Source organism: Eptesicus fuscus, chromosome 20 (assembly GCF_027574615.1).
Source record: "Eptesicus fuscus isolate TK198812 chromosome 20, DD_ASM_mEF_20220401, whole genome shotgun sequence".
Lineage (NCBI taxonomy): Eukaryota > Metazoa > Chordata > Mammalia > Chiroptera > Vespertilionidae > Eptesicus > Eptesicus fuscus.
Window position 1 is genome coordinate 20,320,854 of NC_072492.1, and position 14,750 is coordinate 20,335,603.

General features: G+C 33.7%; 1 protein-coding gene across 2 annotated transcripts in view; it reads left to right on the plus strand.

Moving 5' to 3' along the window:
- Nucleotides 1-14,750, plus strand: part of NF1 (neurofibromin 1) — a 237,669-nt gene that overhangs the window by 58,615 nt on the left and 164,304 nt on the right. For both annotated transcript variants that reach the window (XM_008147785.3, XM_008147786.3), the window contains exons 5-11: nt 3,396-3,502; nt 8,848-8,915; nt 9,162-9,237; nt 10,120-10,277; nt 11,317-11,490; nt 11,955-12,077; nt 12,341-12,415. In XM_008147785.3, the coding sequence (XP_008146007.1) occupies nt 3,396-3,502; nt 8,848-8,915; nt 9,162-9,237; nt 10,120-10,277; nt 11,317-11,490; nt 11,955-12,077; nt 12,341-12,415 (781 nt within the window). The remainder of the gene's footprint in view (nt 1-3,395; nt 3,503-8,847; nt 8,916-9,161; nt 9,238-10,119; nt 10,278-11,316; nt 11,491-11,954; nt 12,078-12,340; nt 12,416-14,750) is intronic.

The window sequence follows — 14,750 nt, forward strand, 5'->3', positions numbered from 1 at the left end:
TGAAATCTTTTGAGTGATAACATTTTCATATTCTGGGGAATCATACACTGGTTGAAGCAGCAGGTAACAAACTCCTATGGAATCGGAGGTGCAAAAATAATAAAAAACAAAACAAAACTCCTTCTTTGCTTAGGTGACTATTAGACCAGCCTTACTATATGAAGTAATCTTACATTGAAGGTAGAAAATGATCAAAAGAATACAATGTTTTTTGTCTATCCAAGCATGATTTGTTTCTAAAACAACAAAAGTATAGATTTTTACACTGATGTAAAAATTCACTTAAGTCTAAATAAAAGAGGTTAAAGTTTTCTTTTTTCAATAACAACTATAGACATCAGCTTTTGAAAAGATGGTATTGCTAATCTATTGAATTGTGCTTTCTAATGAGGCATACTCATTATTTCAATTAATATAAAAAGTGTAAGCAGTAGAATGGAATTACTAATTTTTATATCTGCAGAGAGAGAGATGGTAAAGAAGCACAAATACTGCATTATCTTATTCATAATATTAACTCAAATTGTAACCATTTAGTTTAAAACTGATACTAATCTTCACACTAAACCTTAATTGAAAATGAAATTAATCTCACTTCTTCCTTCTCAAATCCTTTCATTGCTTTAGCCTACAGATGTATAGCTAACATTAAAATTACTCTATGCACTTACATTAAAGCTCTTCATCTCATCAGGGTAAGAAAAGCTGAGCAGTTCATCACACTGGGAATCAGAAGGTCCTCATTACTGATTAACATGCTAAAAATTCCACAGCTGATGCAAAGAGCCTAGAAATATGGAATATGACTCCTTAGGAAATACAACTAAATAAATTTGAAAAGCTGGCTCTTGTGGTTGTTTGTGAAAAATGTAACTCCTTTTATAGTCAGTTATTTCCATAGGAAGGGATATTTTATGAAGTTTAAACATCATTTCTGAAGCAGATAAATCAAATAAAGAGTAGTTTGAGCAAAAGAAATGAAGTAGAAAAGCCTGTCACTACAACATCTAGAAAGGCCAGGTAAACTGAACAACAACAGAATGGTATTTAAAATATATAGTAATAAAGTGAAACAAACACCACCCACCAACCCCATCTACCAGGACCAGAAATGAAGACGAAATGAAAACCAGAGATGGTTTTGAAGGCATGACCTGGCCTTGCAACAAAAGAAGGGTGAAGATGGTTAGGTTTTTATTCTCTCCTTAACCCAGGGATTTGGGGCTAATATCCAAATGATACTGGGTACAAAGCCTGTAACCTAATAATGCAGGGAGTAGAACTGGGGTCTTGTATAAAACGTGACTAGAAAGAGCTATGCACTCCTTAAAAAAAAGAGAGCAAGAGAACAAAGAATGAAGGGAGGGTGAGAGGGAAGGAGGAAAGAAGGAAAAGAAGGGGGGAGAAAGGTAGGGAAGGAGAAAGGGGGGAAGGAATGGAGGGAGGAAGGGGAAAAAGAACTACCAGCACAAGAAGTTCATTTACTCTGCCTAAGCTTAGGGTAGAGGGAAAGTTGCCCAGGGCCATTACCATATGAGTTTGAGGTTCACATTTATACTACCCAGACAATCTGGGTCTGAGAAGTTATAAAAAAAAAACCAAACATGTCCAGAGCTGAGCCCCTGACAAAAGCAAATGCAAAACCATCACTAGGACACTCCCACAGCCCCAAACTTAAAGAGATCCTCAAAGAAAATACGACTGCATTAGAGATGAATTTGCAATCAAAGTTTACAAAACAGAGAGTTAACAATTCCCTATGAATAAGAGTTGGCATATACAAATATATGAGATCATTTAATAATCTTAGAATATAAAGTAATGTTTTAAATTATTGGAGACATATAAGAAGAAATTTAAAACCATTAAAAAGAATAAGAAACCATAAAAAACCCCAGCAGATTCGTAAAAAAAAAAATTAATAGAACTTTTAAAGTCATTGAGCCTTTGCTACTGTTGGTATGTCAAATTAGATATTCCACAAGGGCCCTCCCATTAAAAAAACAATTAGGTCGAGTGCAGTTGTACAGTTATTCTGTGGAAAAAGCAGCTAATCCTTTACATAAGAGAGTACTATAAGCCATAGCATATGGCATATTTCAGCAGAATAAAGAAGTTATCTTAAGATCTGTAGCTCATATTCCCTTCAAGAAAAGCAAAGATCAGGAATATAAAAAATGAGGTAATGTTAATTTTAAAAGAAAAGCATCTGTACACAGGTAGAATGGTCCAACACAACCAATTTTCATGATGTTGATTCATCTATTATACATGAGATATAAAATGAATCTTTAGAAAGAACTGCCATTCTAGATACTTCATATTTTAAGTCACCTATTGCTATGCAGCAATGTCATAAGATATCTCTAAATTAAACCATCAGAATGGTATTTTAGGTGAGTGGTCATCAGCTTCTATTTCTGGGACAAGCTAAATGAAATAGCAAATGCCGTTGTCTGAAACATGTATTTCATAGATCCTAGAGCACTCTGTCCCCTGAAAGATAAGAAACTGGCTTATTCTGGAGAAACTTCTATTATGGAAACAGTGAACTAGATTCAGGAAATACACAAAAGTTGTCTATTTTTACATGTGCAAATGCAACAAAATCTTATAAAACAAAGCCTCTGGTGACTAAAAAATTTCTAGAGTTTTCAAAGATGGCACAGAGCAGATGGGACAGGACCGACAGCATGAGATTTCATCATGCTTCACAGAACACCATGTACTTTGATACTTACGAATTTTTCATTTCTGGAATTTTTTATTTAATATTTTTGGAGTGTGGTTGACCTTGGGTAACTGAAACCCCAGAAAGTGAAACCTCTGATAAGGGGGGACTACTGTACCACTCATGCTTCTGAATAGACATTAATAAAATTTATTCATATTTTACTTATAATATGAAATTTAAAAAGTTCTTATTATAGAACGAAATTAAAAATATACATAGCAGAGAGAAGAGTATTTTGTTCTTATTTTTGGGGTGCCCTGACCGGGAATTGAACCCGGGACCCTTCAGTTTCCGGGCCGATGCTCTATCCACTGAGCCAAACCGTCTAGAGTGAGAGAAGAGTATTTTAAATACCCATGTACCTCTTACTGTGCTTCAACAGTTATCAGTATATTATGATTTTTAAAAAAATAAAAATTGTACATATTTAAAGTATCATTTGATAAACATATACATAGTGAAGTTTACTGGATTATCATGGTTTCTTTTATCCTATCCCCTAAATTATCTTCCTTTAAATTTTCATAAGTATTTATTCTCTGATTTTTTATATTTGTATTTTCTCTTATAACTCATTGGGGTGAGAAAAATCTTTTGAATTCAGAATTTTTGACTATCGTAAGACTTAAATTGATAAATTATTTTTGGCTTTTACTTTCAGGTTACAGGAATTGACCGTTTGTTCGGAAGACAATGTTGATGTTCATGATATAGAATTGTTACAGTATATCAATGTGGATTGTGCGAAATTAAAACGACTCTTGAAGGGTAAGCTTAAATGTATGATATAGCTGCAATTAATCACAGTGGGTGAAAACCCAGTATTTTGAATGTACTAGTTGTGTTGAGCTAGAACATCAAAGTGGATTTTATAAGGCAAATGTCCCTGAGAAATGGATAATGATACTTATGGTTCAGTAATTTTTGAAACTTTGAAAACCATACAATAGAGAAAATTAATATCTTAAATCTTGTCAATGGAAAGATTTTTTTAACTATAATTTTTGCTTTTAATAAAGAGTATATAAGGGTGCTTTTATTTAGTATTTTTAGAATTTTATCTCTTAAGGATAGCTATAGATTTCAGAAGTTACTGTATAGCTTTTGTAGAGCTTTTAAAGCAGATAGTTTAGCAGGATAACAAAGTTTTATTTCAGAAACTGAAGGAACCAGAAGATTGTGATCTTACGATGAGAAGAGGAATTGAGTAGGGAATCTCATTTCTAACATTTCTGTTTTCAGCTCTGTTATTTACTTACTGACTTTGCAGTATCACAAAGTCTCTTACGCTTTCAGTGCTTAATTTTACTTCCTTTTAGAACATGTCAATAGTAGTCCCATGTGGGAATATTATAATTCTTGATTGTCATTTTAAATCTTTGGAAAGTGCTTTTATGATGATGTTGATTAAAATAAACTATTAGAAAGAATTGGATTTTTGTGGTAAGTTGAGAAGTGTTGATATAAATCAGTGGGCATTATTAATGGGCATATATACATTGATTATAAATACTTAAATTCATTTCACAAAAAATATTTTCTTAGTTTTATGTAACTTAAATGTGAAATCTTATGATTCACACCACTTTTATTTTACTTTATATATTGATTAAGGAATTATCAATGTTTTTTACTGTCTGACCTAACAGGAGCCTTAAGTTATATTAACTTTGAAAACCTCAATAATTCTGCAGTGTAATTTTCAAAATATGTTGTGTAGTTTTCTTACCATTTGCTTAAACTCAATAACTATTTTAGATTACAGTGAACCACCACTCATTTCATAGTTGAAATTTCAAGACTTAGTATCGTTAAACATTGAGAAGTGAAGGAAATGAATGATAAAATTTAGAGATTTCTATGTTTAAAATTGAATAAATATAAGCAGGGTTTTATGATTTTTCTTAACTGTTCAGAGACATTTTGGAAATAAATCTAGTCCAGGTTGTCAATGAATAGGTATTTGTTTAAAACCTCAGTTTTCTTAGACATGTGTAATCCATAACAATTAATTGAGATGGTTCTCTATGCCCAAGTGAAAAGAAACTAAATGTGTGGATAAATGACTGTTTTTATTGTGGTAAGTTATTCCCATCAAATCCTGCTCCCCCATGAACATAAATTTAGATTCTATGGTGATAAATATGACATATATAAAGGCAATATTAAAATGGCCGGCAAAGGATAGCTCTAGGTGACAATAGTAAAAGGAATAGAAACTTTCCGTAATATGAATAGTAATAGAAATAATGTGTTTTAGATTCTGTTCAACAGTATATGTTGAGAAACTGTGGAAGAAATCATGCTAATTGTTTGACTTACAATGATTAATAAAGTAGTGAATCTGTCTCTACAGAGCTTATGGCCTGATTTATGAGACAAAGACCTAATTATCAAATTATTTGCAAAGCAATGTGGCAAACTCAAATAGGATAAGCATAAAGTAAGAGAAGAAATATGCATTTGTTTGTGGGTAAGAGATTTTAAGAGGAAAAGAGCAAGATATGGAGGTATAAGAGTAGGTCAGATCATATTAATAAAAATGTAGTAATTGTTGCATTTTCAGTATGTGCCACACATCATGCTATGTAGTTTACATGCTTTTTATCATCAGTCCATACAGTAATCCTGGGAAGCTGGTAGTAGTATTATCATCCACTATATAGCTGAGGAAATTGAGTGTTAGGAGGTAACATTTCAGAGGTCATAGAGCTAGTGAGTGGCAGGGTAAAAATACAAAGCACATCTGCCCATCTCTAGGACCAAAGTACTTAACTCCTATACTACTGTGCTTGTGGCTTATGAGGCTTTAATTTATTGGCCATGGGAAGTGATGAAAAGGCTTTAAGGTGGGATTAGTATTTTATTTTAGATATATCATTTTGCTTGAAATTTGCAGGATGGTTTGATGGAAGGTTACATGAAATTCTGGGACTAGTTTGTGTAGTAATGTGAATGAAAAATAATGAGGATAGTAGACGTCTGGATAGAATGGGGTAGTATGGGGACCAATTTGGTATGGTATTTAAGAAGTAGAATATATAGCATTTGAATAGAATACATCACATAGCATTTGGTGATTTATTTAGATTATGAAGTTAAAGGAAAGTATTACTAAGTATTACAGAGCAAACTGCTTAAAGCAGGACAGGAGAGGAAGGGTGTGTAGCAGAGAAGAAAGTGGTCAGGAAAATGATAAATTCAGCTTTAGATTATTGAGTTTGAAGTATCAGTAGGATGTTCAGTCAGAAACTTGTAGAAATGGAGTAATAAAAGATCTATACATTGGAATTGAGGATAAACTATTTTGTATAATACATTTTAAGATATCAAAAGATAAAAGTTGATGAAAATAGGAAGGCAAAAAGGCTCAAAAGCCCTGTGAAACATAATGCCATCATTTGAAAATCAAAGGAGAGCAAGAGCAAAGAATATTGGAGGGATACGTTTTAAAAATGACCTGGAGAGCAAGTTATTTGCAAGGCCAATTAGAAAAAAAAATTTGACATTTACTTACCTTAAAGAAATAATCAGTAATGTAGGAATAATTTGGATCTAAAAGTATTTGTTAGTGTTATTTATAACTAGAGGCCCGGTGCATGAAATTCATGCATGGGGGGGGGGGTCCCCTCAACCTAGCCTGCACCCTCTCCAATCCAGGATCCCTCTCACAATCCTGGACTGCTGGCTCCTAATGGCTCACCTGCCTGCCTGCCTGGTTGCCCCTAACTGCCCACCCCTGCTGGCCTGATCGCCCCTCACTGCCCTCCTTGCCAGCCTGGTCGCCCCTCACTGGCAGTTAATCGCCCCCAACTGCCCCTCCCTGGCAGCCTAATCGCCCCCAACTGCCCCTCCCACCCCACAGCCAGCCTGGTTGCCCCTAACTGCCCCCCTGCTGGCCTGGTCGCCCCTAACTGCCCCCCACCCCCTCCGGCCTGGTCGCCCCATGCAGCCTGCTGTTCAGTCGTTTGGTCATCCCTCACTAACCCTCCTGCTGGCCTGGTTGTAGGCAGCCATCTTGTGAGGGCGTGATGGTCATTTGCATATTACCTTTATATTAGATAAGATAGTGAGATATTGGACATATCTTAATATATAACAATTGAAAAATGTTTAAATAACCGGTGACAGTATATTGATTTAAATATTCTGAAAGATATCAAAGCATATTGAAAAAACCATGGCTTTTGAAGTCCAATGTAATCATTTATTAGATCTCTAACCTCAGAGACAGTTTGCTCATATGTAAAATCTGAAAGCATTAAGATTTTGAAAGAATTAAATATATTAGATTGAAAGTACCTGGTATGTTATAATTGTTAAGTAATAGTTACTATTGTATATAGAGCTGTCAAATATATGTATGAAGAATTTTTAATGACATGGAAAAATTTAGGATACTATGTGAAATGAAAAGAATAGATTATATCTAGCGTACATGATCTCAGTTATGGTAAATATATTTATTTGTCTTATATGTGCATAGGAAAATGGATGGAAGAAAATTCATCAAACTGTAAACTGTGATTGTCTCCAAATGGTGGAATCATGGATGATGTTTAAAATTTCCCTTAGAATTTTGTGTATTTTAAAAATTTTCTACAATGACCATGTGTACCATATTTTTTTAAGTTGTTTCATACTCTTTTAAAAAGTAACTTTACAAACAAAACAAAGTGAAAAAACACAACAACCTTTGAAATTCAAGGCATATTTACTTTTTTAATCAATAAAAGCTTTATGAATATCTGCATATATACATTTACACTCAAGTTGATAACATTAATAGTTTAACATCAATACAAATTATGTTAGAGAACTTTTAAATTTCATTTTACATTAATTTTTAGGAAGGTGCATGTAATATGTAATAATTTTACGTTAATTTTTAGGAAGGTGCATGGTCATATATACATGCTGTTCAATATTCTTATCCCCCTCCCCCCCCGTTACAGACCTTGATAGTGAATCTTTTGATGATAGATGTATAGCTGGTTTGTCCTAGAACTTGTAAAGATAATTATATCGCTTTATGGTCTGTATTGCTCCAGATCCTCATAGGTCTCTCAGGCTCTCTATGGCTTGCTGTGGTAATACTGTCAGACAGGTATAGTAGGAGACAAGAGGATGGCTACAAGACAAGATCTCCTAACTCCTCCCTAGCAGTGTATTAAGGGTTTTTGTTTTTTTTTTGGTTATTTTTAAGGCAGATTTTTTTTTTTTTTAAATCACCGACTGAAATGGCTATTTAGCCTGCCAGTGTAGTACCACCAACTTTTATTTTTTATTTAATTTTATTTATTTATTGATTTCAGAGAGGAAGGGGGAAGGAGAGAGAGATAGAAACATCAATGATGCGAATCATTGATCGGCTGCCTCCTGAACGCCCCCTACTGGGGATCAAGCCTGCAACCCAGGCATGTGCCCTTGGCCGGAATCGAACCTGGGACCCCTCAGTCCGCAGGCTGATGCTCTATCCACTAAGCTAAACCGGCTAGGGCTTCAAGGCAGATTTTAAGGCCCTCCATTATTTCACAGCCGCTGGCCATGTCAGGAGTGAGTCCTTCCAACTGGGATTGGTTGATGCTGAGTGATTATTCCATAGTGCTGGTGGAGGTCCAAGAGGTTTGGGACTCTATTTTGATAGTTCCCTTCTGGTGCAGAAAACAGTATGTCTTGTATAACATAGCTCTTTAGTTCTTTGGTATCTTTTGGATATTTCTTTTAATATTTTTAAATTTACAACTTGGAAGAACACATGAACCAAGAAACAGAACAATTCACTTGTGACAGGGGTGGCCATGGTATCTGACTTGGAGTCTGTTCATCTTCAGTAGGCTCTTCCTCTGGTGAGTCAAACTCACTTGTTTGCAATGAGCTAGGTGCTTCACCCCTGGCTGCCCCACAACGTGACCGGCCATGTATACTTTGTGTTGAGTTTTGTTTTTAGTGGACATAGCCAGTGAGTTTTTGGTTTTTATTAATTGTCTTTGTTTTTACATTGCTTACAAATAATAGTGGAACAAAGTTTTGTTTTTTAGTAGTAGCTCTGAACTGTATTTGTTTTAACTAAGTAATCTATAGTTAATTTTTAAAACTTTTTTCCCCCCCAGAAACAGCATTTAAATTTAAAGCCCTAAAGAAGGTTGCACAGTTAGCTGTTATAAATAGCCTGGAAAAAGTAAGTCATAACTTCTTTGGCATTACAGTTTTGTTAATTTTTAGCTATAAATGTTGCTGTCTTTATGATTTTGAATTAAAAAGTCAGGCTTGAATAATCATTTTACATTAATTTTTAGAAAGGTGCATTGCAATATTCTTATGAAGGATAGTAGTTTGTGATATAATTGAAGATGTGTGACATTTTATTTACTATGTTAAGAAAATATTCTTGCTTTCATGTAAAAACATGTTTTATTATTTGTAGGCATTTTGGAACTGGGTAGAAAATTATCCAGATGAATTTACAAAGCTATACCAGATTCCACAGACAGATATGGCTGGTAAGGATAAGATTGTTTTTTTTGTCTTTTGTGTGTGTGTTTTATTTTTATTTATTTCTTTTTTATTTTTTCTTTATTGATTAAGGTATCACATATTTGTCCTCATCCTCCCATTCCCAGCCCACACCCCTCCCCACACATGCCCCACCCTCCTGTTGTCCTTAACCGCTGGTTAGGCTCATATGCTTGCATACAAGTCCTTTGGTTGATCTCTCCCCTTTACCCCCACCCTCCCCTACCCTCTGGTTTTCTGTCTTTAAACTCTTACTTGTGAAGTAGAAACCTATCAATTTTCAAGTTATTTTTTGTTATTAAGGTGCTTTTACATCTTATCAACTGATGTCAAATAGGAAATATTTTTTTCTTATATTTCTAAATTATCCTCAACCCGTTTTCTTTTCCTTGAGCAAATAGATAAAGACATTTGAAATGAAGCTCTGATCTTTCATTAAGTTGTGGATGGGATGTTTGATAGCTCTTCATTGTAGAGAAGCACTTTATTGTGCTCTGAGGCTTTATTTTGTAGTTAGGGAGATATGTATAAAGTAGTAGTATCCTTACCTAGAATTCTGCAGGCCCAACTGCAAGGCAGAGAATACAGATTCCTGAAGCTGTCCAGTCCTTCTTCCTTGGATATATCAGACTTCACATGAGACCCTGCACATTGAGACTAAACACAAGCTGAGAATTTTTCTAGGATGGATCAAGATAGCTCTTCTAATACATGGACATTAGAACATTGCTTGTCTGCTTACCTGAATGAATTGTTTAATTGAACTTCCAAGTTTATATTCTAAATATGTGGCCTTTGGATTTTTGGATAATGTCAGAGACTTTCTTCTCATCTAATAAAATCATTCTCTATTTACATTTTTTACATAGAGTGTGCAGAAAAGCTTTTTGACTTGGTGGATGGTTTTGCTGAAAGCACCAAACGTAAAGCAGCAGTTTGGCCACTACAAATCATTCTTCTTATCTTGTGTCCAGAAATAATCCAGGATATATCCAGGGATGTGGTTGATGAAAACAACATGAATAAGGTGAGGAGGGCAAAATCATTTCCATATGTCCAGATGTGAAGCAGTTTATTTTACTCAAAGGGTGTATTACTTCAGGCTTAGCATTCTGTAAAGATGATATTTCAGGGGGCCATTTCTTTCTTTTTTTAAAAATATGTTTTTATTGATTTTTAGGGAGGGAGAGAGAGAGAAACATTGATGTGCGAGACATCGATGTGAGAAACATAGATCAGCTGTCTCCTGCACGCCCCCACCAGAGATTAAGCCTACAACTTGGGCATGTGTCCTAACTGGTGCATGAGTCAGTGCTCAACCAGCTGGGCTGCTGTTGAGATTTCTAGTTTCATTTTATTGTGATCAGAAAAGATATTTTATATGATTTCAGTCCTTTAAAATTTATTAAGACTTGTTTTGTTGCCTAACGTGTTCTATCCTGGACATTGTTCATGTGTACTTGAGAAGGATGTATATTCTGTTGTTTAGTTACTAGCTTTTGACATGTTATATTTGAGAATACTTATAAGTTTCATTTAGGAGAAAATCCAAAGGGAAAATCTTGTTAGTGCAAAGAGAGCTTGAGATCACAAGAAGGGATAACTTCTTGTGCGGAAGAGAATTTAGAACAATAAGTCAGCCTTAGGGTATATACTTAGTTAGAAGACTGAAGGTTAATTATAGCCTAGAGTTTTAGGTAAAAATGAACAATTTGACATAGACCATAACCAAGACAAATTAATATTTAGGAATTAAGGATAATGTAAAAAAGAATATGATCAGCTGAATTAAGGTTGAGCAGTGAATTACCTTGTTTGGGAAGGACTGTTTCTTATGTTTCTTTAATAATTCAACAAAGAATGTGAAGAACAGATTCTATTTTTTTTTTGGCTTCGAGAAATATTTAAAAGACAACTCTTTTCATTGAGAAATTAAAACCCATGGATATCAATTATGTATTTTTAGAGTACAGTTTTTAGAGGCTGATAATTTGCTACTTTATTAGATAAATCTGAAATCTGAGAAACTTCATATATTATCTTTTTGCTGTATTTGAATTCTGTAGAAGTTGTTTCTGGACAGTCTACGTAAAGCACTTGCTGGCCATGGAGGAAGCAGGCAGCTGACTGAAAGTGCTGCAATTGCCTGTGTCAAACTGTGTAAAGCAAGTACCTACATCAATTGGGAAGATAACTCTGTCATTTTCCTACTAGTTCAGTCTATGGTGGTTGATCTTAAGGTAATATCCTTATTATTTCTTTACTATAAACTTTAAAAAAAATTAAATGGGAAGTAAACTCAAAGTATAAGTATTAAACTAAATTTTCAAAGATCATTGCTAACACTAAAGTTCTGAGTCGTCTTTGATAATGAGTTCATAGGATCTGCTTTTGTTGTTACTTGTTCCTCAGGCTAAATAAAGTGGTGTAGAATATGAAGAAAACACATAATCAGTTTTCTTAAATTAGCATAAATATTCTGACTTGGTTTTAAAATAATATGTTAGGACCTGAAAGGGATTATATATGGTATAGTAAGAATTTTATCAGACTGATGAACCACAATATTAGTGCTTTATGCTTCTTCTGGCAACTGAATGTTACTGCCATCTATGTGGATAATGTATTGATATTATTAAATGCTAGTAAGAGAAAGACTGCATGATTATTTAAAGGCTTTTGTTTTCTTTTGGGATTTTCATAGAACCTGCTCTTTAATCCAAGCAAACCATTCTCAAGAGGCAGCCAGCCTGCAGATGTGGATCTAATGATTGACTGCCTTGTTTCTTGCTTTCGTATAAGCCCTCACAACAACCAACACTTTAAGGTGAGAGCATTGGTTTTTATCCAGTTATATTCACTGATGCTATTGATCCTTTATAAATGTGAAAAGACTAGAAAGATGAATAGGGTACACCAATACTGGTATTGCTCAATATTATATATCAGTATTAATTTCAAGACCTTAAAAATTTATTCTATTTTTAAAAACTTTTTGTTTGTTTTGTTTTTCCTTTTGTTCTCATTTGTGTTACTGAATATTTTTTTTTTTTACAGAAATAATCTCCTATTTTTTTCTGCCCTCTGTAGATCTGCCTGGCTCAGAATTCCCCTTCTACATTTCACTATGTGCTGGTAAATTCCCTCCATCGAATCATCACCAATGTAAGTCCAAAAGGTATTGCTAAGTTACTTAAATTTTTTTTTTATTTCTTTTTTAAGAAAGATATTCTTCATTTACAGAAGGTTCTGAATTTAGATATATGATATAGAAAGATTTACCATAGGTGGTTATTAATATCTAGTAAACTTATATACAATTATATTTTTCATAATCAGTCTTAACCTGAGGGCCCTTATTGAGGAAGGTGGAGTTAATAGGATCCTTTGGAAAGATTAAACCTAAAACATTTAATTTGGATCCACTATCCTTGAGAAAGTGCCACTGAAAATATAACTTAAGATTTTCTTTCCAGCATTTGATATGTTCTGTCTTGTCACCTTACCATGTAAGTTAAAAGTAGTAGTTATTTATGTTGTAGCCCAGTATGGCACGTTTAAAAAATGGTGACATCATATTTAATTGTACTTTTTAGTCTTCCTTAAACAAATGAAATATTAACATACTTAAATAGAGGTATTCACATGTTACAAAGCCATATCAGACAAAATAAGCAAACTCATTAAAACATACTTGTAAAACCTTCAACTCTGATATGAGTACATTCAATAGAAAGATAGTGAAACCTTATCAAATTTGAACCATCGATTTAAAAATTTTTCTTCTTCTAATTATGAACAATCATCTTTTGAGAGTTCTCAAGTGTTATCATAGCTCCACTTTTATCTATTTATATGTGTTTACACTTATATGAATTGGTTAACTTTTTCCCACTTTCTGCCCTAAAAGGGACTTTAATAATTGATGATTTATATATATTTGTCCTCTTTATCATCAAATTCCATTTTAAGAGTGTCTCTCTGGTGAGTTAAAATACCTCCCCATCTTTATTTGCCTTAGATGTGTTGAATTACAGAAAAGTCTGCCCATATTTTCTTTTATCCATTTTTGAAGGCAAAAATATTACTACTAATAAAGCTATTTAGTGACACATTTAATTTTTCTCACTGGGGTGCTAATCGCGTTTTTGGGCAGAATAATTCTTTGTTGTGTAGGACTGCTTGTGTGTTGTAGGACATTTAGCATCCTGCCGTATTTGTGACACTTCCCTCTCTCCACACCCAGACATTATGAATAACTAAAATTGCCTGAGACAATAACACCTCCCTCAGTTGAGTATCAGTGAGTTAAATTACACTGATAGGTAGAAGTAACATTAAATACAATTTGTTCCAAAGGGAAAGTTTCATGAATCTGATTGTAGATAAGGTATGTTTGTATTAAAAACCTAACATTTTTTTTCTTTTACCAGTGTAATGAGACAGTACATTGTATCCTCAAGGTCTACTTTCAAGGCCATTAAAAAAAAAAAAAAAGATGATCTCCCCCCTCAAGTTTATGTGTAATTCAGAAATAAAATATTATTACATTCCCCCCTCCCCCTTTGGCTCATAATACTAAAAACATTCCATTTATTAAAATGTATGGTTTTACATAAATGCTTAAAACTTTGTATTTAATAAACACAGTATATACTTTTTGATACTTTGTGGCTAGTTACTTTAATTGTAAAATATTTTTGTCTACAATTGACTATATAGAGCACTTTCAAGCATGGACTTGGCACTGCTGTAAGTGGCTGAGCTGCTCTCTGTGGGTTTTAAAGCATGCCTGGAGTGGTACTTCATGCATGCCTCAGTGTATACGGTGAAGTGGTCGTGCATCCTCCTCTACTCTGACGAGTACTGCATGTGTGAAGGTGGAGTGTGTCTGTATCAGAAGTCACATCAATGTGAAATCTATTTTTATAAAGAAAAATCTATATTGACTAAGTTTTAAAATATTAAGCATCAGTAAGCTTTAGATGAATAGTTTGAAAAGGAATATAAATATTTGAGTTTGTAAAGTATCTTTTAAAGTTGTACCTTTGATAGACTATTTGATAAATTGTTTGTTGTTGGGCTTTTTCCTCCCTTTGGTTTGAGGCGAATAGATACTGAATGTGAGGTACTTTCTGACCGAAAAGGACTGTTTATAAAGTAAATAGGTAAATTTATGGAATTGATTATTATATAATCCTATCAAAGGCAGTTATTATGAAAATATTTTATCTCGAAATTACATGAAATTTTTCTTAGACATTTGGACTCCTAATCTTAAATGTATTCATAGTGTAAGATTTCCTTTTAAATGATTCTTGGTTCAATACACCTCATAAGTTTTCTTCTTCCATGGTGCTTTAGCCAATTCATAGACTGAAAAAAATAACTACCACTTTCTCAAATAAGATAAAAGTTTTGCTGATGTGTTTTTGAGAGTTTATTCAGAAGTAGTGTTGGTATTTACAGTTTTGTTTTTGCTTTCGTGAAACATACTCAT